This window comes from Notothenia rossii (assembly GCF_949606895.1).
Source record: "Notothenia rossii genome assembly, chromosome: 2".
Taxonomy (NCBI): Eukaryota; Metazoa; Chordata; class Actinopteri; order Perciformes; family Nototheniidae; genus Notothenia; species Notothenia rossii.
Genome location: NC_136904.1, coordinates 81,022,018 through 81,047,127, shown reverse-complemented (window position 1 = coordinate 81,047,127; position 25,110 = coordinate 81,022,018). Strand labels below are relative to the sequence as shown.

The following is a 25,110-nucleotide window of genomic DNA, read 5'->3' as shown; positions in this document are numbered from 1 at the left end:
GTGAGCGAGAGAGAGCGAGAGCGAGAGCGAGAGCGAGAGAGAGCACTTTTATCTATTTAATATAGATAAAGTAAGAAGTCATTCCAGTGTGTACTATAGGACAGTACAAAAAACAGTTTAAAAGGGGAGTGATTAGTAAAATATCTATAAATAAAAAGAAAGAATGCTAATTAGGTAACATAAGATAAGAATAAACCAGTTTAAATGATTTGTTATTGGTTGTGATAATATTCTAAAGATGATTGGAGTATTGAAAAGTATACAGCTCCCTTTAGTATGAGTGTTGAGAGCTGTATCCATAAATTCATTTTGTACTCAAAGTGCAGCAGATTGGTGCATTTCACTTCAACATTAAAAAAAAAATCTTTTAGAAGATGTGAGATCCCCCCTGGAGGATGTGAGGTCCACCCCCAAATAAAGCAGGTTAAAATTATTAAATTGCATACATTTTCTTTTAGTAAAAACTGAAAACGGGTCCCACAAACCCAAACAGCACACAAGGGTTAAAGGTAAGCATATAATATATAAAAATAAAATATATACACTGCAAAAAAAAAAAAAAAAAGAGGACTAAAAGTAGCCCCCGACTTGCTTTATTTTTTGAAAGTAGCCCTCATCCTAAAAAAGGTTGGTGACCCCTGGTTTAGACCTTAAAACGATGCTTAAAACGAAAAGTAAACGTCCAGGGTTTTTTTAATGGTAATTTTCAGACTGTGAGTCGGTTTAGTGGTAGGTCATATAGTCTTGATTCTTGTGGTTAAACTTTTCGCTTCGTATTTTGATGGTAGTGGTGTCGAATCCTGGATTTTGCATTCATTCGTCACTTATTTTTCAGTTATTTTTGTATTTAATAAATGTTTAAGGCCTAGTTGTCACAATATGCACCCCCTTGCTATCTTACAAAATAAAAGGGTCACATACATGAAACTTGCTCCATTTATTGGTACTAGTCCTACAACTATACCCTCAAAAATGCTTGAGGGTGGGATTAGTAGAAACATATTTGTTTGGGGGGGGGGGGGTTTCCGGCAGGCCTGGTTGTCACAATATGCACCCCCTTGCTATCTTACAAAATAAAAGGGTCACATACATGAAACTTGCTCCATTTATTGGTACTAGTCTTACAACTATACCCTAAAAAATGCTTGAGGGTGGGATTAACAGTAGGACAGCAAAGAGGTGGAGGAGGTCTATATCATGTACAACCATTGTTGTGATGTTACACCTGAAATTAATACCATAAATAACTGGGTACCAAAGTGCTTTACCTGATACAACACGTTCCACATGGAGAAGCAACCATCCGGCTGGGCCTTTTGCTGCATATCATCTCCTCTCTCTCCACTGTTTCCAGTAGATCTCTACTATCCAATACAACTGAAATTCACCACCGAGGATACACATGTGCATCTTCGAAATTTCCTTGGTATGACATGTCCTTCCGAGTCAGGTCCTTCAGAGGCTAGGCAAGAATCCTTCCTAGCATCGGAGAACGAAGAATGGAACAGGCTAGCAAGTGTGCACCATATGCAAGGCCCTGCCTTATTGAGTGCGATTTGTTTGAAGACTCACAACTGATTTGCAAAGATGTACTTGAGTAACTGTGTTATGTATGTGTCACACCAGGTGTTACTGTGCCTTTAAGATGGCACCAGGGTTTTGGGATGTGTGAACCGGATACAGTTAATGTTGTTGTGTTGTCATGAGATCGTGTGAAACAACGTGTTGAATAAACGGTCAACCTCCATGTCGTAGTCCATAATCAATATACAACATTGGCGACGAGGATTATGGGTTCTCTACTCTCACCTCTATCCCCGTTCCTCGCACTACCGGGCGAACCGCAGATTAGGTGGATTCGCTGGCTTGAGTCCTTCGAAACGTTCATAGTAGCCGCGGGGCTAGCTGAAGCTAACGAAGACAAGAAGAAAGCGCTGCTGATACACTCACTGGGCAGCGAGGGACAGCGGATTTTTCGGACTCTCGGACTAGCTCCGAAATATGTGGACTGTGTTACAATGCTCACTGGACACTTTGCTGCTCCACAAAATGTTATGCTCCGGCGGATTGTTTTTCGGCAACGCCGGCAACAGGCGGGTGAGTCCGTCCACCATTACGTGGCTGATCTAAGGGGACTAGCCAGCCTCTGTAAATTCGGAGCGCTGGAAGATGAACTGATACGGGATCAGCTGGCTGAGCACACTAACAGCTCTGTCGCTCTGTTCCTGCAACCGACAGCCCACCTCCACGTACGCCTGGGCCGCACGCACCGGCGACCATCCACTCACTGTCAGCCATCTCCCAACCGCTAAAGAGCTGCACCGTGGAGCTGGATGGGGTCTGCCTCCCGCTGCTGGTGGACACGGGGGCCTCCAAGTCGCTCCTGAATGTTTCCACGGTCCGGGGTCTCTTTCCGCTCCGAACACTCACCGCCGACGCCGAGGATCTGTATGGGTATGGACACTCTAAAATAGGAATGGCGGGCACAATCTCCTTTGCTGTGCGTTACGGGACTAAGGCTCTCTCCACATTCACCTTTCAAGTGTCTCACCTGGGGGCCAACCTCATGGGTTTTGATTTGTTTTGTGAGTTGGGTTTCAGCCTTATGGACAATTCTGGGACCGCCATCTTGTCTGTTGGCTCGCCGTGGCATCAGCGCTGCTCTCTTCAGTGGTTTGGGCTGCCTAATCGCCTTTAACCACCAGCCCCTCCTCAAGCTTGAGGTACACCCTGTGATTCAGCCCATACGCCGCCTGCCTCTCGCCCTGCGCGACGACGTCACCGCCGAGTGTTAGTGGTGGTGAAGAAGAAGTCAGGGGGCCTGCGCCCGTGCATCGACCTCAGGCCGGTGAACAAGGCCGTGATACCTGACAGGTACCCGCTGCCCACAGTGGAGGAGCTAGCCGCACAATTCTATGGCTCTTCCATGTTCACAAAACTAGACCTTCGCCAAGGCTACCTGCAGGTTCCGCTGCACCCTGACAGTCGCAGCCTTACAGCTTTCGTGACGCATGTCGGAGTGTTTCGCTACACCCGCATGCCCTTCGGCCTCAGCTCGGCCCCCAGCTGTTTCCAAAAGATCATGACCACCATCTTCGCCTGCATCCCGGGCGTGGTCGTCTTCCTGGACGACATAGTGGTTCATGGTGCAACACCAGCCGTTCATGACGAACGCCTGGCGAGGGTGCTGGACGTCCTCACCAAACACAACCTTACACTCAATGGGAAAAAGTGCACCTTCGCCGTCCCAGCCATCGAGTTTGTGGGGTTCTGCTTGACCGCCGACAGCCTCAGCCCGCTACACTCCAACGTAGAGGCGGTGCTGCGCCTGGCTGAGCCATCCTGTCCCGCTCAGATCTCTTAATTTTTTGGGATGACGGCCTACTACCTGCGTTTCCTTCCTCAGTACTCCTCGACCACCACCCCACTACGCGAACTCCTGAAACAGGACGCGGTCTGGGAGTGGACCCCGGCCTGCTCTGCCGCTATTCGCCAGCTCAAGACGCAGCTCACCTCAACGCCGGTACTCTCATTCTTTGACCTAGCAAGCCCCACGTTTGTGACCTGTGATGCGTCCAATACGGCAATAGGGGCGGTGCTGCCCCAGATCCAGGGGGGCACAGAGCGCCCGGTGGCATTCGCCTCTCGGTCCCTCAACTCGGCCGAGCAGAAATACTCGGTGGGGGAGCGGGAGGCCCTGGCCTGCGTCTGGGCGTGCGAGCGGTGGCACATGTACGTGTATGGGCGACACTTTACGTTGCATACTTACCATCAGGCTCTCACAGCTCTGCTTGCTACATCGGGATCAGGGCACAAACCCCTGAGGATCTACCGCTGGTCAGAGAGACTCCTGCCGTACGACTTCACCACGGTGTTTACTCCCGGCAGGGAGAATGTGGTGGCTGACCTGCTCTCTCGCGCCACCCCCACCCCGGCGCGGGCCCGGACGCAACAGAGTCAGAGCTCATACTCATGCTCCACGCCCCGCTTCAGGCTGCGGTTTCCCTGGAGGACCGTCGACTCGCGTCGGAGGAGGACCCCACACTCTCCCGGCTCCGCACTTACATCCGGGAGGGATGGCCTGCGAAGTTCCCGGAGGAGCTGGCCCTTTTCATTGGGTCTAGGACGAGCTGACCTGCTGGAACAGTGTCTGCTTGGCCCGGGGTCTCCGCACATTCGTCCCCATCGACCTCAGGGCACGCGTATTGGCTATGGCTCACGAAGGCCACCTGGGTATCGTGAAGGTGAAACAGCGCTGCAGGGATTTGTTGTGGTGGCCGGGCATAGATCGAGATATAGAGACAATGGTGAAGGAGTGCACGGCCTGCCTGCTCCCTGGGAAAACTGGCCCGCCACCCCCGCCGCCCCTGCAGCCCTTGCAGTGGACACGCGCGCCTTGGGAGCACATGCAGCTGGACATCTGTGGGGAACTCCATGGCGTCCCACACCATCAACGCTTCCTCCTGGTGGCCTACGACCTCCATTCAAAATGGCCAGAGGTGGTCTCCACAGGGTCTGTAACGGCTCGGGTTGTCACAGACTTCCTCTCCTCTCTGTTTGCTCGGTGGGGCAGTCCTAACGCCATCACTACAGATAACGGCCCACAGTTTGTCTCAGCTGAGTTTGCCGCCTTTGTGGAAGAGAGGGGGATTAAACACATCCGTACAGCTTTCTACCACCCGCAAGCAAATGGGGGGGCGGAAAGGTTCAACCAAACCCTAAAGAACGGGATTAGAGCACACCTGGCAGATGGTCTTCCGTTCTCAGCCGCGCTGCTCCGCACCCTGCTTCACTACCGGGCGACGCCGCATTCAACTACCGGCAGCTCCCCAGCCCTCTTGATGATGGGCCGTGAGCTACAGCTCCCTTTTGATCGGCTACGGGCCCCGGCGGCCGTCACGCCAACAGCTGCACCCTGCCAGAGAGCCAAGGTCGCAGAGGCTCAGCGTCGCATGAGCCAGCGGTTTGACAAGCGACGGAGGGTGAGAGCGCCTTCCTTCACAGTGGGGGACTGGGTCAGGATTCACCGTCCTAACCGGGATCATAAGCTGCTATCCTTCTGGACGGCGCCGATGAAGGTCACCGCTCAACTGGGGTCAGCCACCTTTCGTCTGGCCGACGGATCACGGTGGCATGCAAGCCGGTTTCGGAAGGTGGCACCGCCCCTCATCGGGGACCCAGGGCCCAGAGAGGACAGGGACTTTGCTTTACCCGACAAGCAGTTGCAGGGTCCAGCTGAGTTCCCACCTGACCCGGTTGAGCCAGTAGTTCGTCCCGAAGCTCATCCGGCCCGTGTCCGGGTCAGACCAAGATACTTGAAGGACCATATTATGAGCCTGTGACTCTCAGGGGTAATGTTCAGAGCATAGCCTGTTGCGTGGCAGAATAATCCACATGGCTATGCTGGTGACTGGCAGTCTACCCAGTTCATCTAGAGTAGATCAAAAGTTAATTGGGTTTCTTGAAGGGGGGAGGTAAATGTTATGTATGTGTCACACCAGGTGTGACTGTGCCTTTAAGATGGCACCAGGGTTTTGGGATGTATGAACCGGATACAGTTAATGTTGTTGTGTTGTCATGAGAGCGTGTGAAGCAACGTGTTGAATAAACGGTCAACCTCCATGTCGTAGTCCATAATCAATATACACCAACTGTATTTTGTAAAATGATCATCTCTCCAGGACAGAACCACTAAACTAACATAAAACATTCTCCTTCTGTTTGCAGCCTTGAAAGAGTCATGGAGGATAAGCAGCCATAAGAAAATCATCACCATCACCAATCAATAATAAAATGTGTATTTCATTTCATTTTTCATTTACATCTTTATTTTGAACAGATAAAAAAAACAAATAAAAAATGTGAAAAACAGAACCCCGTATTGTTAGAATACAGTATTTATCAATATTCATAATAATATTTATATATTCAACAAAAATATTAATAATAATAATAAATCATATGTGCCCAAAAGGGAGCAGGAGGAAGCAAATGCGTATAACATTTCCCACCCCTTACTGCTGATATCATTAATGCAAGTTATTCCTACTTACATATTTACATTTATACATACATTTACATTAATTTCTCACCTTCAATCACCTTTCTTAATTCTCATAGTTTTCCAAAAAGATTTTGGAAATTGGTCCGTGCGCTAAGCGTTGTGTGTATTTTAAGATCGCGGAGGATACACATGTGCATCCTTGAAACTTCCCGCAAAGAAGGACTCAGTCCTCGGCAGCGGGATTCGATAACGTAGCATCCTTGAAACAGTGGCTCTGAAGGATCCTTCCTCGACATTGAGAAACACCCCCTGTGTGTGTGTGTGTGTGTGTGTGTGTGTGTGTGTGTGTGTGTGTGTGTGTGTGTGTGTGTGTGTGTGTGTGTGTGTGTGTGTGTGTGTGTGTGTGTGTGTGTGTGTGTGTGTGTGTGTGTGTGTGTGTGCGCACGCGTATATAAACAACACCAGGTGCTATAAGCACACCTCCCGTTGATTTGGATATTTTTTGTCGTTTAAATGCATCATGTTTTCTCAAAAAAACATTGTTTCTATGTTAGCAACTTTCATTGCTTAGTGTGTCTTTGCAACTGTAGACTCCATTAAAACAATGTAATTATTGGTAAAGTATTGAACTGTATACCAATTAATCTTTTAAAGGCAACTGTTGTACATATTATTTTATCAGTATACAATTCAGTTTTAACAATGATTGCTGTTATATTACATTGTACTGTACCTTTTAAGCCCTGGAGCCCCCCAACGTTTTTTTTCGAGACTGTGTCTCAGGGCGTCTTAACATGAAACTATTAATGTGTAGCACCAGATTAACGGGAAGAATCTCAGCTAACTGAAGATATGAACCATTTTTACCAAAACAAAGCACAAGTCTCCTAAGAAGCGTCTAATGATCCCAGAGCAAAAAAATGCAAACTGACTTTGGCACAGAATTCAAGATAAAGATACCCTTATTACTTATCGTAACTCACATACAATATATCCGATTAAAACTGAGACTCCACAGATTATATAGGTATATCATCACTGAGCGATCCGAACTCGCGACAGGGGAAGCAAACACAGACATCACAACACGTACCTTTACGGAGCTTTTACGGGAGATCATCTCACTGCAGCTGTCAATCTGATCAAAAGACGTGTTTAATGGCATTAAAACAAGAACACATACAGGGTACTTCTTATATGTTGTACTTTGGATTCCTAAAGCTTTTAGTCTACTAACCCATCATCCAAGGGTAGTTTTCACTATAAGTAAAAATGAATTTTTGGACGACACTATAATTTACATTTTTTTACTATGTTCAATCAGAATTTTCTTTAAAATAAAAAAACATCTATATTGATTCTGACTTTTCTACATCCAACTCACAGGTTTATCATTACTTTGAGAACAAAGATTATTAATTTAACCCTTTTAGAAGGGAAGATATGGTCATTTGTTCTGGGAATGTCATTTACGAGCCTGAGACCTAAAAAACAGGCTCATGGTGGAACAGGTTAATGATAAACATAGGGATTGACTTCTAGTATTTCAAGTCTCACACATAGAAATGAAGAACAAAGACATGCTTTAAACAATATCTGTATTTACATCATTTTGGTCACTTTCCTCTTTTCTGTCAACAACAGCGTCCGTTCACAGAAGTCTTTGTCATTGGCCTTCTTAAGCAGGTGTTATTCTATGTATGTGTGTGTAGGATTTCATGAGTGTCACACTGCCGTGGTGCGACACTCCCATAGGTAAAACACACTCCTCTGTTAACACGCCTCGACCAACGTCCCAGCACATCACTGTGGAGATGACTTGGTTCTTATTATCCCGTCCTCCGGTGATGAAGAGTTTGTTGTTGCAGGCAGCGATGGCGCAGCTCGCCCTCTCCCCCAGACGGGTCACAAGGGACCAGGAATCGGACAGAGGTGAATAGCAGTACATGGCATGCATGGCTCCACCTGGAAGCAAACAAAGACACCATATTAAAGATATACATACGCGCACATTCATTTCTCACCAATAAACCTGACAAAAACCTAATTATTGAAAAACAATTAAACTGCTCTTCTATATTTTAATGATGACATACTATACACATTACACACTAAACATAAACTTAAATAACAAGATGAAACCCACTAAATGTAAAGCCAGTGGTGGAGGAAATATTTCAATATTTTAATCACGTAAAGATAGTGATATTTCAAAGCAAAAATAGTCTGTTAGAAATAAACACGTGCCCTGAAAATGCCATTTAAGTAAAAGCATATACAATTTATTTTAAAATGTGTTGAGAATTTCAAAAACTAAAATCCCTAAAATGTTATACTAATAAATATAATTGGATTATTATGAATGTTAAATGCATGTGTACTGTAAGTAGCATTACATTGTTTTAGCTAAAGTTAATATTTACTTTTGGATGTATTGGTATTTCATGAATTTAAATGCATCATATTTAACATGCAAACAAAAATATTGGAGAGAAAAGTCAAATATATTATCAAATCAGTTTAGAATAAGCTTGTTGTGAAAAGATCCATGTCAAGTACATGTATTTAGTTACTATCCACTTACCAACTATATAGATGCATTTTTTGAATGTGACTGCATTAGTGCATTTGGTTTCGATGGGGATGGGCGCCCGCAGCTCCCAGCTGTCTGTCCCTGGTTCCCAGCACTGAACCTTATCAGTTGCCAACTTTCCATTGGGCCCTCCACCAATCACATAGATCCATCTGTCAAAGCTCGAAGCTGCGAAGGAGCTCACACCTACAGCAAGAGGTGTCACCTGCAAGCAGAACCAAACAGACGCATATAAAGAAATGTGTGAGGTATAAATAGTGTAAAATATGTAAATCATTTAATACCTTATGCATATAATAATAATAATAATAATAATAATAATAATAATAATAATAATAATAATAATAATAATAATAACGGTTATCGTTTAGATCTAATATTTTCAATATTTAATAAATAAATAAATTCATATGAATGATAAAGATAAATACATGATCTAATTGTGGTAATAATATACAGAAACATTGATAATTAAAACAAATGTATTAAAAATATTCTCTTTTTAGAGTGTGTTTTTGTTTCATTATATTATGTTCCAAATTATATTTCTTCTCAAATTCTATACTTGCAAGTTCAGGAGCTGCAACCAGACCTCTAGAATCAGCATCTGTTAGCTTGAACAGCCCAAAGTCATTCTGTATTCACTTTCCAGCTGCTGATTACAAAATGTGACTCTACTGTACATAAAGGCCATTATTAGATCTGCTTAAAGGAACAGTTGCTGTAATTTTACACAAAAATACCCCTTTTATAGAAGTCCAGTATGTTTACCTGTGTCCAGCGATTGTGAAAGGGATCATAAGCCTCTACACTATCAAGCCTCTGAACTCCTTCGAATCCCCCCAGTGCGTAAACCTTCCCTCCATGAACGGCCATCTTGTGTCTCCAGCGCCCTGTGGTCAGGGGCTCGATCTGGATCCACTTGTCCAGGGCGCCATTATATTTCCAAACATCATTTTGTGTCTCTTTACCTCCTGCAATTGGAAACATTAGAGACAACTGTCATACAACATTGATGTTTCGCTGAATTATGGCTCTAAATGTGCTCTTTTAGACCACAGACCTTTCACACTGATCTAAAATGCCATGACCTACAGTAGTCTGAACTCAGAATCACAGTGTACAAGTTTCTGAACGGTTAAAATTACCCCGGCTGGGGCGTCAGTTCCTGAGTTTGGAAACACATCAACCCTCTACAACTGTAACGGCAGACTAAACCACATCTTCCTGTTGTTCTGTTCAGCTCTACTTTTCTCACTGACTTAGCCATCAGATTCTTTGAATAACAGAAGCCTAGCACCATTCACAACAAACTGCTAACAAAATGAAGATGCAAAAGAGAATAACACTTTAGGTTTTAGTTATAACTTTTTAAAAAGAAAACATAACTTGGCACATCAACTCTCAGTAGAGGGAGAACATTTTCACTTTCATCTGCACTGAAGGGAATTTCCTACACATGTCACAGTAACTAAACCTTTCCATAAAAATAACAATAAATGCAACATGCGACCTCTCTCACCAGATATGTACACTTCATTGCGAAAGGTGATGCATGCAAACTCCACCCATTTCTTATTTTGTGATTCGTCCTCCATCTCTGTGATTGGCAGCTTGGCTACCTCCAGCCTGCTGCGCCTGAGGGGGTCCAGACAGGTGACCGTCGAAATAAAGCGTTCATCTTTAGTGCAGCCTCCAATGATCAGGAACACCTCGGACAGATAGTGCTGCACACGAGGCTTGGTTCGTTCAGAGACCACCTAAGATGTCAAACATGTAAAAAGCACATTAAACTATAAAACAATGAAACACAGCAGTAGTTATTCAGTGTTTCCCATACATTGATTTATTTGTGGCGGGGCGCCACAATTAAATATCGTCCGCCACAAATGGATCTCATAAAAAAAAAAAAAATTATTATTATAATTTTTATTTATTTTTATTTTGGTGGTCTAATGGATAGTGAGGTGGGCTGATGATCGGAAGGTTGCGAGTTCAAATCCTGCCTGGAACACCACTACTAGTGTGCCCTTGAGTAAGGCACTTAGCCCTTGGTTAGTCCAGGGAGAATGTCCCTGTAATTGGTCATTGTAAATCGCTTTGGAATAAGGCGTCTGCAAAATGCCTGAATTGTAAATTGTAAATTATATTTTTGAGAGAATAAACCCCACGGATCCTCAACTCCGGTGTGTTTCACTCATTAACAACGCAACCCAGAGCAACAATATCGTTGTCTACAGTAGCCATGAACTCGCATGTATTATCTTATTTGAGGGGGGGGGGGGTGGATGCATGGACCACCCGAATAGGTTAAGGAGCCTTTGGCTTTTCTTGCCGGGGGGGGGTGGGCGGGTGCGGTGCGGTGCGGTGCCCCCACAAATAGAATCAAATTCTGTGGGAAACACTGTTTATCACAAAATGATTGTTTCTTTCAGTGTTAGTATTTGACAGCTCCAGAATCTTGCACTAATGTACATTCCCAAAGATATTGAAGTGACTGTTATTTTGTATATTTATTGTTATGTTTTTATCTTAATGTGTGCATATGTATAAATGTGTCTGTTGATTGTGTATAGGACATACATATTTTATACATATTTGTATATATATTTGTATTTTTGTAAAATACATTGTGGGAAACGGTATTTCGATCTCTGTCTGTACACACAAACTGAAAGATTGACAAAACAGTTGACTTTGACTTTTTGACTTTGACTCTTCTCACTGGCGGACAAAGTGATGTTCTTAAAAAGGCCTAGCCCTACTAGCATTTTATTAAGAAATTATGACACAACAACAACAACAACACCTTTGTGGTCCTTCCTGTGTACTGACCTCGCTGCCAGAGAGGTGATAGATGCGGGCCTCTTGCAGCAAAGGAAAAGCCTCACTGCAGCGGCGAATCAGTTCATCTGACTCAACTTTTTCTACAAAGTAAGCAGGCTCCAACAGAGGCAGTCGCACATGTGAGAGCAACCTGACCAGTAAAGGATAGCGTTCATCCTGCTGGGCTCTCACCCAGTGCATGAGAGCTTCAAAAACACACTCCTCACACTTCACGTCAAGGTCATCCCTCTGCAGGACAGCCTCCAGCGAATCAGCCGGCAGCTCCAGGAAGTCCTGCTGCTGGACTACCTGGGAGAACTGAGTGGTGATGAAGTCCTGAGCACTCGTCGTCAAGGCCGGCAAGGCATGGCTATCAGCAAGATTCAGGATCCCGATGCAACTCTCCAGGTGCAGGGACTTGCTCAGAAAGCCAGCACAGGCCTCCACAACTCGTAGGAACTAAAAATGACAGCGTAGGCGTTAGAACTTTTAAGATAGATCTTTTGAAATGACTTTTGAAATGACTGATGTACACGTTCAGTGTTTCTAAAAGATGTCAGCGATAAAAAGATTAAACCACATTTCAAAGAATTTTGAGCCGCACTAGAATTTCAAAAGAGTTGTGCAAAAGGAAACATGATAACAGGAACATGGTCTTAGAAACCTAAAAGTTGACGAGGGCCATGTTTTCTCGAACTAACTCAAGATAAAAAATGCTATGTGCGCCTCAATGTTGCAATATTTTATTTATTTTGTATTCTACTTTTTTGTTGTTGTAATCTAATCATTTTAACATTTTACTGTGTTGCATTTACCAATAATAACATTGTTACCCAATTTTAAAAAAGTGCTTCATAAAGTTATTTGTGTTTGTATGAATTTGTGTATGTACATATGTATATATATATAAATATATAGAGACCATTCTCCTAACTTGCCTGTATATATTATATGAATGATTATATAAATTAGGGAAGGTTTAAGTATACATTGATATTGTATGTTAACATATATTTAGATGTTAAAAAAAAAAAAAAAAAAAAAGGGAGAAGGGGTTGGATTAAATAAGTGTAAACTTCTTCCGACCCCTTTTCGGACGTGTAATTAGCAAAAGCTTTATTGTTTATTGATATCAGACAATGATACTATAGATTATTCAGTTATTAATTAAATATTTTGTTTTGTTATTGCATTCATTTGTATAGTACTGTATCAATAAATAAACTAAACTAAACTTATTATTATTAAATGCATATCCCCAAATGTATCCTAAATGTTAATTTAATTCTAAACTAAATAAATTGCAACCCTAAAATAAACAAAACATGCAAGTAACAACAAGATAGCTTTTTTATTATTATTTCCGAAAATTCAAATTACTCGCTACAAAAATAGAAGTATAAAAACACAAACATGTGCCTCCCCCCCTCTGAGTGGCCCAGCTGTGTGGTTAATTTAAGCTTGTATGGAAAACTGATCCAAAGTGTAAACAACAGTGCAACTTTCACTTCCCTCTTTCTTTCAATTCTTACTTAGTCAGATGTTTGTTCCAATGAATGGTGGAAAAGGTGAGGTGATGAAAACCATTTGAGGTTCTGCATGCGTTCTGCGTCTTTTTCTAGTCTCAGAGTCTTTCTAAATGTAAATAAATGTGTTTTCTGCATCACTTGCATATCATTGTTTGACACAATAAAAGTGCCATCTATATTGTATTAAAAGTAAACTGTCGGGTTTGAACTTTGAATACTGCTAATTTTAGTTTTTGCTTCCAGTGAAGAAAAGCATTATCATGCGTGTGATCAATGTGACATAAATGAGAAAGTGTTACCCATCTGATAAAACTTCTTCACACCACATTGGCCGTCAAAAATGTGTCAAGATTAAAAGGAAATGTTTTTCTTAGCAGGTTTATTTATGTTCTGAGGATATGTTTATCATCTCATATCTTTATAGGATAAGAAGATTTGGAAGTCAATGAATTTACGTAAAGGCATGTCATTAATTTATATAGTAAGTATTTGTTTCACCTGAAATTGACTGGCAGCCTCTAGTATTCTCTGGACATTGGAGTGTGTGAGGAGGGCCCGGCTGGTGTAGGTATACTCCAGGAGAGACTGCATCGTCCCACTGTCCAAACCCTTTATTTCCACACACTCCTCATGGCTCTCTTTTAGACCATTGCAAAACATAGCCCTACAGAAATAAAACATGAATTCAGTCACACTAGCGGTGCCGTCACAGTGGAGTTAGATAGTACTGGTTTTTATTTTACCTGAAGTAATGACTGGCAGCAGCAAGTATGGCTCTATGACAAGGGAAGTCATGTCCCTGAACACGCAGCACCACATCGGTCAGTTCTCTGTTCACTCGTAGGGTCTCCATCCCTCTCTGCAGCTCCAAAGGTAGACCTCCATCTTCCCAACGTAACTCAGTTGAGCCCGTCTGACTGTTTTCCCCCTGGACTCGGCTGGCCTCATCAACAAGTAGCAAAGGACAGTCTGTAGTCCTTTCCAGTGTCTCACTCATCTTTTATGCCAGAAGCCCCGAAGAAACTCAGAAGAACAGCTACTTGAGTTGCCCCTGCACTATGATAAAAGACCTCTACGGTTTACAGTTGAAACAGTTGTGTCACTGTGGATCTGTTTTTTCCTGTACTCTTCATACTTCCTATTTCTGTTCTGTGAGCAACATACACAACGCATGTTTCTAGACACTTCCTCTTCTTGCGCTGAGCACATTTCCCCTAAGTTACACAATCTTTTACTCGGAAGCCACAGACGCCAGGTCTCTTCCAAAGGATTGCACCGAATATAGAATACTGCAAATAACACTCAGCGTCTTAACCGAAGGGAATAAACTGTCATTGCAGCATGACACAGTTTATAAAGTTTCTTAGTTTTGTCTGAAGTTATAAACCAGTCAGAATATAGGTCTTGGAAAAAGGTTCAAATCTGTTGAATCAGGTAAAAAAAAAAGACATAAAATGGTGTACCATGTGTTAATTGCATGCATATGTATTATATTAAAGAGGGCTATACAACCAATATACTCTAATGTATTGGCTACTGCACTGACACTGCTGTACTTCTAATGCACAAATAGTTCCACAGTTCTATGAAATGCAAGTTATACTAGCTGAGCACCCTATATTATACATTGGGTTTTATACATTTAAAAAAAAAAAAAATGTATGCCATAGATGTAACTTATAGCTTTTTCCTCTGTTTTCCTTTCCTCTAAGTCTGTCTGTACTACTGACTCCTCTCAGATCAATAAAGGACTCTAGTATAATATCTTTACCTCCTATGAACCGATAGTCTACAGCATGTGTAGACACTATCAAAGCAATAGCTCAGACTAGATGGTGAAATTAGAATATGACCGACAGCTCTGCAGCAGAAATGCAGGATTTCATCTTCTCCACTAAGTGGCACTATTGCCTCGTTGGTCTGCAGTACCGTTCAAACACAATCTGAAGTTATTTCATGTTTAAATGTTTGGCGAAATAGGCCAAACTTGGATCCAAGCTGTTTCCTAGCAACGCAAATTCGATCAATTTACCCTTTATCTTCCACAATGTTTAATGATCGGATTATCAAATTGTTAATCATGTAAATTCATAATTTGGGAACCGTATATTTTATTCTGAAATATGTATTTACATTTGTTTTGCTGTAGCTCGTTCTTAGCCCTAAAACTTGAAACATGGAGGGGTGTCGATGTCTGAAGACAGAGTGAATCACCTAACGTCACAAGATTCACTTCCCATTATTTGCGGTAAGAATAAGGTCAAATTAGCGCTCACCATGATTTCTCTCAGTCTGTTTAAGGCATATTTTTGTCCAATTGGTTTTGTAGCCAAGCAAATTTGATGCTGGTGTCAAACTGTGATGTAGCCTACATAAGCCCAAACGAGGACAATGTGCTTTTTCAAATGAGTGTGTAACCCACATTAAATCCTGAGTAGAACAAAGCTCATTTGTGGGTGTGTGCTTTTTATTTGTTTGTTTTTAAACACTCCACCACACAATACCTGCACGGTCATGAGACATTATATTATCACTAATAGATCTACAAGAACATCTGCAACGCAACTGTGTGCAGGAAATATGTCAGACTTCCTCTTAGTGTACCTTCAGTACAGGAAGCATCAACCACTTGTCTCAGCACAGACGCATGTATTCTCTCACGAGAGACCGACTGACTCAGGGCTCATGGTGTGAACACTGTGCTACAACTGAGGCAGATTCAGGATGAAGTGTTCCCAGAAAACTTGTTTGAGGGCCAATGACTTGCTCTTGTTTCTGGGACTACTTCTGCACTGTGGTAAGTAGGCTAGTACATTGAATACCTGCAGTTGGATTTCATTTTGGACAGTGATCATGATGTGTGAAATGATGGTAGTCTAACAGTAATAAAACAGAAAAGAAAAGAAATAGTCACTTAAAGAAAGGAGCCTATATTATGTCCATTTTGAGTAAAATACTAATAAGTAAGAATAAATAAATACTAATAAGTAGGAAGAAAGAAAAGAACCACCAAACCATATGAAGCTAAATCCTACTGATCATTCTAACATACTCACTAGGATTTGTGTTACTTATTTTAACACGAAAAATTGCATTTACAGATATTTTGTGTGGCTGAACTCAATTACTCATAATTGTTAAATAACTTTTCTTATATCTGTCTATTCATATAATTGTATTGAAGCAGGTTAATACATGACTATCAAATCACTTGAGTCTGGAGAAGCGGCAAAAATTCCTTCCTTTATTATAGTTACAAATAAATGTCCTTTAAGAGTGGGTTCCCACTATTTGCAGGCATTGCATGTTCAATGATTATTATAACCTACTTTACACTCTGGTCTCAAAAAGGTTTGACTTCCTGCAATGTGGAAAGCAACTTAAAGCTACAATGTGTTTCTTCACATACCTATGCAATACAAAAAACAAAGGTTGGGAAGCTAACAAAGTTGGAGTTGAAAATAAAAGATTGGTTTATGAGAGTATTGTATTGATATTATTTGTTAAGATAATTATTATTAAATAGGGTCTGATAGTGCTCCGGTTGTTAATATCATCTTTATGTAGGACTGAGAATTATACCGAACATAATTTGGCACTACCAAAGTAATGTTGACATGATATTCTACCTGCACCTGTCTATTCATTTATGTATTTCTTTTTTCCTTGTTCTTTTTGTTGGTATTGTTTTGATTGATTTTGATGGTGTTCTTTGTCTTGCCTCTTTTTTTAAAAGCAATATAAAATGTCATTACAAATAACAAAAGGTTAGACCCTGTAACATAGCACACTTATAAAACAGACTGACACTGTAAGTGGCAGTTACTCAAATCTGTATCTGTGTTTTGTCTGTGCATCAAACAGGGGAAGCAAAAGTGAACACCGAAACGCAGGCTGGGCCTCTGTATCGTGTGGTGGGCTATGAACTCTCCATCTCTTGCAATGTGAGTGGCTTCACAGATGATAGCATTACTAAAGAAATTCAATTCCGTGTGAAGAAGCCTGCAAAAGCAACGGAAATCAACATCATCAGCACCGGAGACCTAGATTTCAGCTATTCGGTGTATAAATCACGCGTGAGGAGCGACGAAATTACTCTGAAACATGAAAATCCAAACTCAGTATTCTTTAAGATACAACGACTAGAGAAAGGTGATGAAGGGGAATATGAATGCTCTGTAGTCAACCATGAAACTAATTATGATGGAAGATACAGTGTTAAGACAACAGTGAAAGGTAAGTGGACTTTTGAATGGAAAAATCTTACTACAGCGCAGTAAACTAAGATGGCAAAAGTATATGACTTTCCTTTCTTTCTCTCTCTCTGCTTCTGATGTGGTCCCATAGTGATTGACAACTCCCTTAGTGTTTCATCACCTTCCTCCCCCCCTACACTGAGCTATAATGAGGGTGATGCTCTCACTTTAACATGCCAGGCATCCAGCAACACCATCCAGCACACCCATCTGTCTTTTGCCTGGTATCTCCACAAAGACGGTGAGGATCGTAAGCCTATCATTTCTCTGGGTAGAGATTTCACACTGAGCCCAGGTTCGGGTTTTGAAGGGCGCTACCAAGCTGGACACATAAGGTTAGATAAATTGGGGGAGGCCACATACAAGCTAAACATGGCCCAGCTCGAACTGTCAGACCAAGGCAGGATCTACTGCCAAGCTCAGGAGTGGATTCAAGATTCTGACCAATCCTGGTATTCCATCGCAGAGAAAGCTGCAAAGGAAACTACCCTGAATGTCAAAGCCAGAGGTAAGAATCATGAAAATGAAATATTTGGGTTGACGTATTCACTAAACTCTTTCTCTTTTATGTCATTGTGGAATCATGGCAGGATGTTTGTTACTGTGGTTGTCTCACTCTGGTTATTCTTTGCTTCCGGTAGAAGTCCTGCCAGACACGTCGTCTCTGGCGGTGAGTATTTCTGCCCAGGCGGTGACTCTGCAAAAGGGGCAAGAGCTGTCACTGTTCTGCAATGTTGACACGCAGAACCTCAATGAAAGGTTCTTCTCTGTAGCCTGGCTCAGAGGAAATGTTGAGCTGGTCCGCATTGGCCCTACAGGCATTCAGTCTGTAGGGCCCCAGTACAGTGGGCGAGTGAAAGAAGGAGAGCTCAGAGCATCTCGGATAGGGGACAGAGATTACCTTCTCATATTGCAGCACGTCAGAACCGAGGACCAAGGCCAGTATATCTGCAGAGCATGGCTCCAGGACAGAGGTCCAGTTGGTGCCTTTACACAGGGAGCTCCCCAGGACTCCAGCTCTCGATCAGCATCTTAACCACAGGTCAGTCTAAGACACAAATATACATAGACTTTGGGCGGGCCGCCCAGGTATATTAACGTCCGCCAAAGTATATTACGCGACCCATTTAGGTCCGCGAGCACGACGCCATCTGCGATCGATCAACTAGTGGACAATGATCCCTTGCTCTACCTCTCCTGTACCTGTTCGTTCTGCTATCGCGTGAAGGGCCTGCTTTATGCGCTCCGCAGTAACCCCGCTGTGAGGCTCTGACGAACAGTTTGTGAGCGTGCTCCACTAGCACCCCCACAAACATTTATATACACAAACATTTATATACACAGGGTTTAATTGTATTCAGGATGTACCTTGGATTTTAAGATATATCATCTTTATTTTATCAAGTTATTATTACTATTAATGAGATAATACATGATTATTTTAATAATAAAGTTACTATGTTTTCTTATTATCTTCTTCAACACAATCACTAACTATCTTTTGCTTTGCCTTATCACAGAAAGTGGGTTCTCAGTTGAAATGGAAAACACTGTGGGTGTTAACGAAGGTTATGGGCTGATGCTCACCTGTAAAGTGCATGGGGTCAAAGGTCAACTCTCTGTCACCTGGCAGCGCAAACCGACATCCACATCAGCGGCCATTTTCACCAAAGTCATTAGTCTAAGTCAGGAGGGTGTCGTGGAAAAAGCGGAGTTCATGAGTCACAAAGTAAATGCAATGCGTTCTGCGGCTGGCACCTTCATCCTTGAGCTTGATGAGGTCAGACCTTCTGATGCAGGAGTCTACGAGTGTGCTGTGTCTGAGTGGGAAAGCAACAGCAAGACCAACAGCCAATCACAGACGACCACTGTGACAGTGGTTCCTTCGGGTAAGACGTGGCTCTCTCTGTGTGGTACAAATTATTCAAGAAAAATGTATGATGAAACCGTTATATTGACACTCCAGGTTCCTCTTATGACAGATTGTCTGATTACCTGTTTGAAAACATAATCAGTGATTTTCAACAAACCTGGATTACCTTCTAACCAACAGTTCAGTTATGAGTCCAATAATCTTTCTTATCTCTTTCATAAGTATGTTCAGCCCAACATCTTTCGCATGCAAGAAATATCAATGTCATTTGAAGAAATGTACTGAGCACAATCTTGCTCCACATAACACTATCCCTTTTAGAACTGCAATGTCTTCCTATTGCGTCACCTCAGGAAACATTTTCACATACCTTGACATTTGCAAAGTCATGAGGAAAACTGTTTAAGGTTTTAAACAGAACACACTGTGCACTTTAACCCCCTTTAAGAAAAAGAAAACAGGTGGATATTTTATGTTCTGCTGAACACTACATGCTCTATGATGGAATAAATATAGCAGGTTTCACTTCAAGGGCTTTAACATGCATTTGCTGAGCAGACTTTAAAGTACCTCACTGCATACCGTATTTGCATATAATATGCATTTTTGTTTTAGAACTGAAAATTATACCATAATGTTGTGCGAATTACAATAACTGAACGAGACGGACAGTATGTTGGAAATGTCATTTACACACACCTCTTGTTTACTTTAAACACTCATGACCGAATGACAATTGTATGATCATCAACTTCTGCTTTTTTATTTTCCAACGTTACAGAATCTTTTGTGAAAGTGTCACTGATAAGTCGCAACAACAATGTGACTGTGGGAGAAAATGTGGAGTTGATGTGCCGGGTCAAAGGGCCACCTGTACCAATTACACTGGCTTGGAGCCTGCAGCGTGATGCCTCAACCCTAGATAACATCCTGACAATGTACTATGATGGTGCCATCAGCTGGTCTGGAGACCAGAGCCGCTACCAGCTGAAAGTAAAGAAACAAGAGAATGTAGTCTTTCACTCTTTGCTCATCAACGGTGTGAGCCAAAGTGAGGTGGGAATCTACCAGTGTAGAGTTTCTGTTTTCCTGGATAATGCATATAAGAAGCTGCCTCTATCCAACCTAGTGGCTATTTCGGTGCTGAACCCAAGTAAGCTGACCTTTTGTATGCTACACATATTAAGGGCTATTTTGGATTAAAGCTGCATTGTGCATTTCATTTATTTAAGTTTCTAACCATGTATGACTTATATTTCCCTCTTTGTCCTAGCGAGCAAACTTGATCTGACGCCAACCCCTGCCTTGACAGGAAACATCAACACTGACATCAAAATAAAATGCTCAGTCAACTCAAAACCCTCTACTCCCACTCACTATGCAGTCACCTGGCTACTGCAGAAGCAGGCAGAAAGTACGATGATTATGAAATCAGACAGGGATGCTCTAGTTACATTCGGACCAAATGTACAACCGAGCCACAGTCAGCGAATCAGCATGAAGCGCACTCAAGGCCCCAGTTTTGAGTTAAATATTCGGCAAGCTCGAATTTCAGACAATGGTTCATATGTCTGTGAGGTGGTGGAGTGGCTTCAAGATCCTCATGGTGACTGGTATCAGCTCTCACCAGTTTCCAAAACCACAGAGCTCACAGTTATTGAGCCTGGTAAGTTTGTATTCACATACATGAAGTCCTTACAATTTGCCTAGGAAACCCATTTTTCCCAACACGTTTGATATAAACAATGTTATAGTATATATAGTGTTTCTATAGAACTTTATACTGTATGGTCTGTCAAAGTTCAAAGCTTACCATATTCCAAATGACAGATTTCCATATTTATCTATTTCTATTTGTCATTTGCTGGATGGATGGATGGATGAATGGATGAATGGATAGATAGCATTTCTTAATTTACAATTTCTTTTTCTGTGCTTACTCTAATTCTCCAGCCAATGACCTTCATTTAGAAAAGAAAGAGCAGTGGTTGACTGCCAGGGAGGGAGACGAAGTGGAGCTGAAGTGTAACATCATCTCAGGTGCATCCAGTCCATCTTTTTTCTACAAAGTTACTTGGCTGTACACCGGACACGGTACTTCGGTCCGCAGCCCCCTGGTGGAGCTTGACCACAAAGGCCTGCTGAGTTACCCAGGGAACCAGGAGCTCAGAGGACTGCAGGGGCGGCTTCATTTATCCAGACCCACCCAGAGAAGCTTTTATCTGAGAATAAAGAGGGCCCATGAGGAGGATAATGGTACCTACCAGTGTCAGGTGGAGCAATACCAGCTGGATCAGGAAGGTCACTGGCAGCAAAAGGCCTCTGACAGCGCTGGCCCCATCTTGCTGACTGTGAATGTTACAGGTATGATCTCGTGATTTAAAGGATTTTGTAGGCATGATTTTAAATGTGGCTATTCCTTTTAGGGTGTGTAATGAAACAGTTTGACCATTTTGGTAAACAACATTGTTGGCTTTTTTATCAAGGCAAGGAAAAGCAATTGATCCTATAAAGCACAAATATTGAGCTATTCCCATAATACATGCAGTCAATAATACATTATAATGTCTTATAATGGTGTGTTTGTTTGTCTGCTTGCGTTTGTCTGGTGGGATTGTTCTGTTCTCAGCAGAATAACCACTTCTCTAATCGCTGTCATGTGTTTTGCGCCAGTATGTTTTTTATGGTTTTGTGTTTCTGCCCTTACTTAAGCTTCTTCAATGTCTGTCCGTGCATTTAGGAATTTAAATTTATATTAGTGGTATTGATGGATTGGCCTGGTCAAACTAGAGTTGAATAAAATGTGTACTATTTTTTATCTCTGTGCTTTTTGACAGACATCAACCTGTCTGTTGTGGAGGAAGAACGGGATTTGAATCTGACCAGATCCCAGAATTTTACAATCCCTTGTCATATCACCAAACAATCCAGCAATGAATCTGAGCTCCAGGTCACATGGTTTTGGCAGAAAGAGTCACAAACGGAACAACGCCCCATATTCACAATTTACCGTAACGCCACCCTACAAGACAGGCTTGGGAAGGGTGATAAGCTAAGATTTGGCCACCCTTTGCCAAAACAATTCAGCCTTACAGTCTCAAAGACAAGCCCTGAAGATAGTGGCCTGTATTTCTGTGAGGTAGAAGAGTGGCTCCTATCTCTTTCTCTTGGGTGGAGAAAGGTTGCTGTGGAAAAGTCAGGACATTTGACTGTTCATTTCTATGATGAAGGTAAGCACATCATAATGTGACTAGTAGTATCTTTCAGCAAATCCCATTGTTTGGAAATCATGGTAAGTCATGCATTACGTGGATGCAAGTCAAGTTTTTTTATTTTGTCCACTTCTTTGCAGGATTCGTTAAAGCCATCTCCAAGCCAGAATGCAAGTCTAATATCTGGATGGGGATGCTCATAGTTACTGTCATCTGCTCCATGTTGGTCATAGTCCTACTGGTGCTGAAGACATGCCGGAGCAAGGTCTCAGGAGGAAATAAGTCTGGTGAAAATCTGTGGGCTGAGCAACACCCTCTTAACACCAAACCCATTGCAGACGATTGAAGCTCAAAGATCAGAGGAGAAAAAGAGAGAAAAAACCCCATGCACTGATATTCTTGTATAATGTAATACATGCAATGTTTTATAAGTCAAACATTTTCACTGTATTTACAGCATTTTTTATTATGTTTTATTCAATAATTATTTGTTAAATAATTATTTTGATAATAGTCAATACACGTTTTTTTTAAATGTTCTTACTGCCTTTATGAATTCTTGAATGTATTCATGATAATTAATAAGGCACTTTTCCTTTTGCAGCTAAAACATCTTTGCATAATCACCAGCTTCTTACTGCCTGCAATGGACACTTGAGCTAGGCAGGAGATCAACTTTGTGGCTTTACACCTACAAAGCAACATACCGTGAATGACAGATTCCTTTTTATGTAACATCGTTCAGGCAGCTTGATACTATGTCTTTGATGGGGAAGTCAGAGCATAGCATGTCTAAGGGAGCAGCTAAGCAGACGAAATGTGTTTTTTTCTGAAAGCATGACGGGCAATGACAGTGATCTGTGGTTCTGCAAAAGCACAGGATGCCTCTGTGGTCTTTGAAACTGCTGAGATGCAAGTGTGACAGGATTTGAGCAGACAGGTCACAGTTTGAGGTTAATTGCATGCAATTGAAGTGCATATCAGCCATACAACATTTACATGTCATTCTGAATGCACAATACAACTTATATAGATGAGACGTGGAAGTTGTATGTTTTGACTGTGTTTCAAGGAGTCTGCGCTTCCTGAATATGTGTTTGTGTGTAGAGTCTGTGCAAACAGCGCTTGTTCATTGTTGTTTGTTTTGGCTGGCTCAATCACATTGGATTTGTAATTAAACATTTACTATGAGATGAAAAATCTGACTTTCAAGAATGTGTCAAGGTTTTTCACATCTGTAATGGTTGAGCAAAATATGAATTGTGCCTTTTCTCATGGTCCCACAATGTAGGACAACGCGGCAGATCAAACATTTTAAATATAAAACCCGAGCATTTTACCTAAAAGGTCTAGTCTTGATTGATGTAACTATCCTAATATCATCTTAGCATTTCTTAATTATAGAAGACCAGACTGAAGGTAAACGCCACCTAAACAGGCAAGGTGTAGTTCAGCATTTTTCCTACATAGCATGTATTATGGTAAGTATATGCTAAATAATACATTAAAGTCAGCCCAACATAAAAACATGTCTCACTGTCTAACTACTCACAAGCTGGATTGTACTTTTTTATGTTTGCACATGAATGCCTGTCAGTTTTAGAATGTCTGCAGTTGCTGCATTTTAACAGATGTCCCTACTCCACAAAATTGGAAGCTGAAGAGTAATCAAATCAAAACTAACGGAGAGGAAAGTAGAGTCTCTCGGTTTTGCTGTCTCTCTTTCTCCCTGCATCAGCCCTATCAATGTTTAACACCCCATCTGTGTGAGAGACAAGAATAGGATACAATCCTTGCTATTACTTTTGTGGAAACATGCAAAGATACCATATTTCCTAAGACATTTAGGGTTGTTTTGTAGGCCTACAATGTAAGGTTAAACTAACAGTGTTTTTCTAAAAGATGTGAGAGACAAAAAGTACAAGAGGACCTTCAAGAAAAGCTGTAGACGTCTCAGCCCTACAGAGATGATGTAGCTTTGACTTTCGTCTGAAATTATACCAGTCCTTCACAGTCTGGTGGACTGGCTCCTTCTTACATCCTCTCTCTTAACTTTACAGTAATTCCACTGCCTTGTGTTTCCATGGCAATGCCTGTCAGAGAAAACGAAGAAACATTGAATTTGAGAGGCAAATCAATGCTTGTATCTATGCAACAAAGAGTATATTTAACGGGGACAAACTTCACTGCGCAATGGTAGCCAGGCTAGAAGTCCTTAGTCTTTATAAAGTGTGAACTTTAACGTATTCTACAGTGATTCTTGTTTTGACTTTAGATGCAATGCATTAAGAGCAATTCCTAATTTATAATCCCTCTATTTCCCAATACCCCAAACTTATAGCTGCTAAAAGATTATGGTTCCCAGTTTGCCAGCATGGATTGTGTGAGCCGGATATCTCTTTTGCTATGATCTCATTCCAGATCTGATTTGGCATCAACTTTATGCTTTGTCCTTCATGTTCAATGAATGGATTAGATTTACAGAAATCATGTAGCAATTGTTCCATAACAAATTGAGCTACAGGGGCATTTCATTACAAGTGCACACACTTAAACAGTGGTGTACCTACTTCTCAAGGGAAAACTGTATCCCTGACTTTTAAATGTGTTAAAACTACTCCTATAGAAGGTAGAAGTGTCCCGATCCGATCACGTGATCGGGGATCGGAGCCGGTCACGTGATTTTCAAAAGATCGGAATCGGGAGGAAAAAAATCGGGAATCGGGATTTTTAAAAAAAAATTTAATTTTTTTTTAAATACTTTATTTTAATTTTGTATTCAATGTTACAAAACAAAAATGACCATGTTCAAGTCTT

The 25,110-nt window shown here is 41.8% G+C and overlaps 2 protein-coding genes across 2 annotated transcripts; one reads left to right on the top strand and one right to left on the bottom strand.

Annotated features, from left to right (window-relative positions):
* Positions 1 to 7,141: 7,141 nt before the first annotated feature.
* Positions 7,142 to 14,276, bottom strand: klhl6 (kelch-like family member 6). Its single transcript, XM_079666908.1, has 7 exons — positions 13,696 to 14,276; positions 13,451 to 13,616; positions 11,433 to 11,882; positions 10,120 to 10,357; positions 9,369 to 9,571; positions 8,589 to 8,802; positions 7,142 to 7,969 (listed from the first exon to the last, which is right to left on the bottom strand). The coding sequence occupies exons 1-7, from the start codon at positions 13,947 to 13,949 to the stop codon at positions 7,683 to 7,685; spliced, it is 1,812 nt and encodes a 603-aa protein (XP_079523034.1). The 5' UTR covers positions 13,950 to 14,276; the 3' UTR covers positions 7,142 to 7,682.
* A 1,288-nt stretch (positions 14,277 to 15,564) lies between these two features.
* On the top strand, positions 15,565 to 23,498 carry LOC307029700 (immunoglobulin superfamily member 3-like). The gene is made up of 10 exons (XM_079665778.1): positions 15,565 to 15,749; positions 16,817 to 17,188; positions 17,300 to 17,716; positions 17,850 to 18,235; positions 18,662 to 19,097; positions 19,863 to 20,234; positions 20,355 to 20,747; positions 21,035 to 21,445; positions 21,919 to 22,311; positions 22,434 to 23,498. Exons 1-10 carry the CDS (start codon positions 15,677 to 15,679, stop codon positions 22,637 to 22,639), a joined length of 3,459 nt encoding a protein of 1,152 aa, XP_079521904.1. The 5' UTR covers positions 15,565 to 15,676; the 3' UTR covers positions 22,640 to 23,498.
* The last annotated feature ends 1,612 nt before the right edge of the window (positions 23,499 to 25,110 follow it).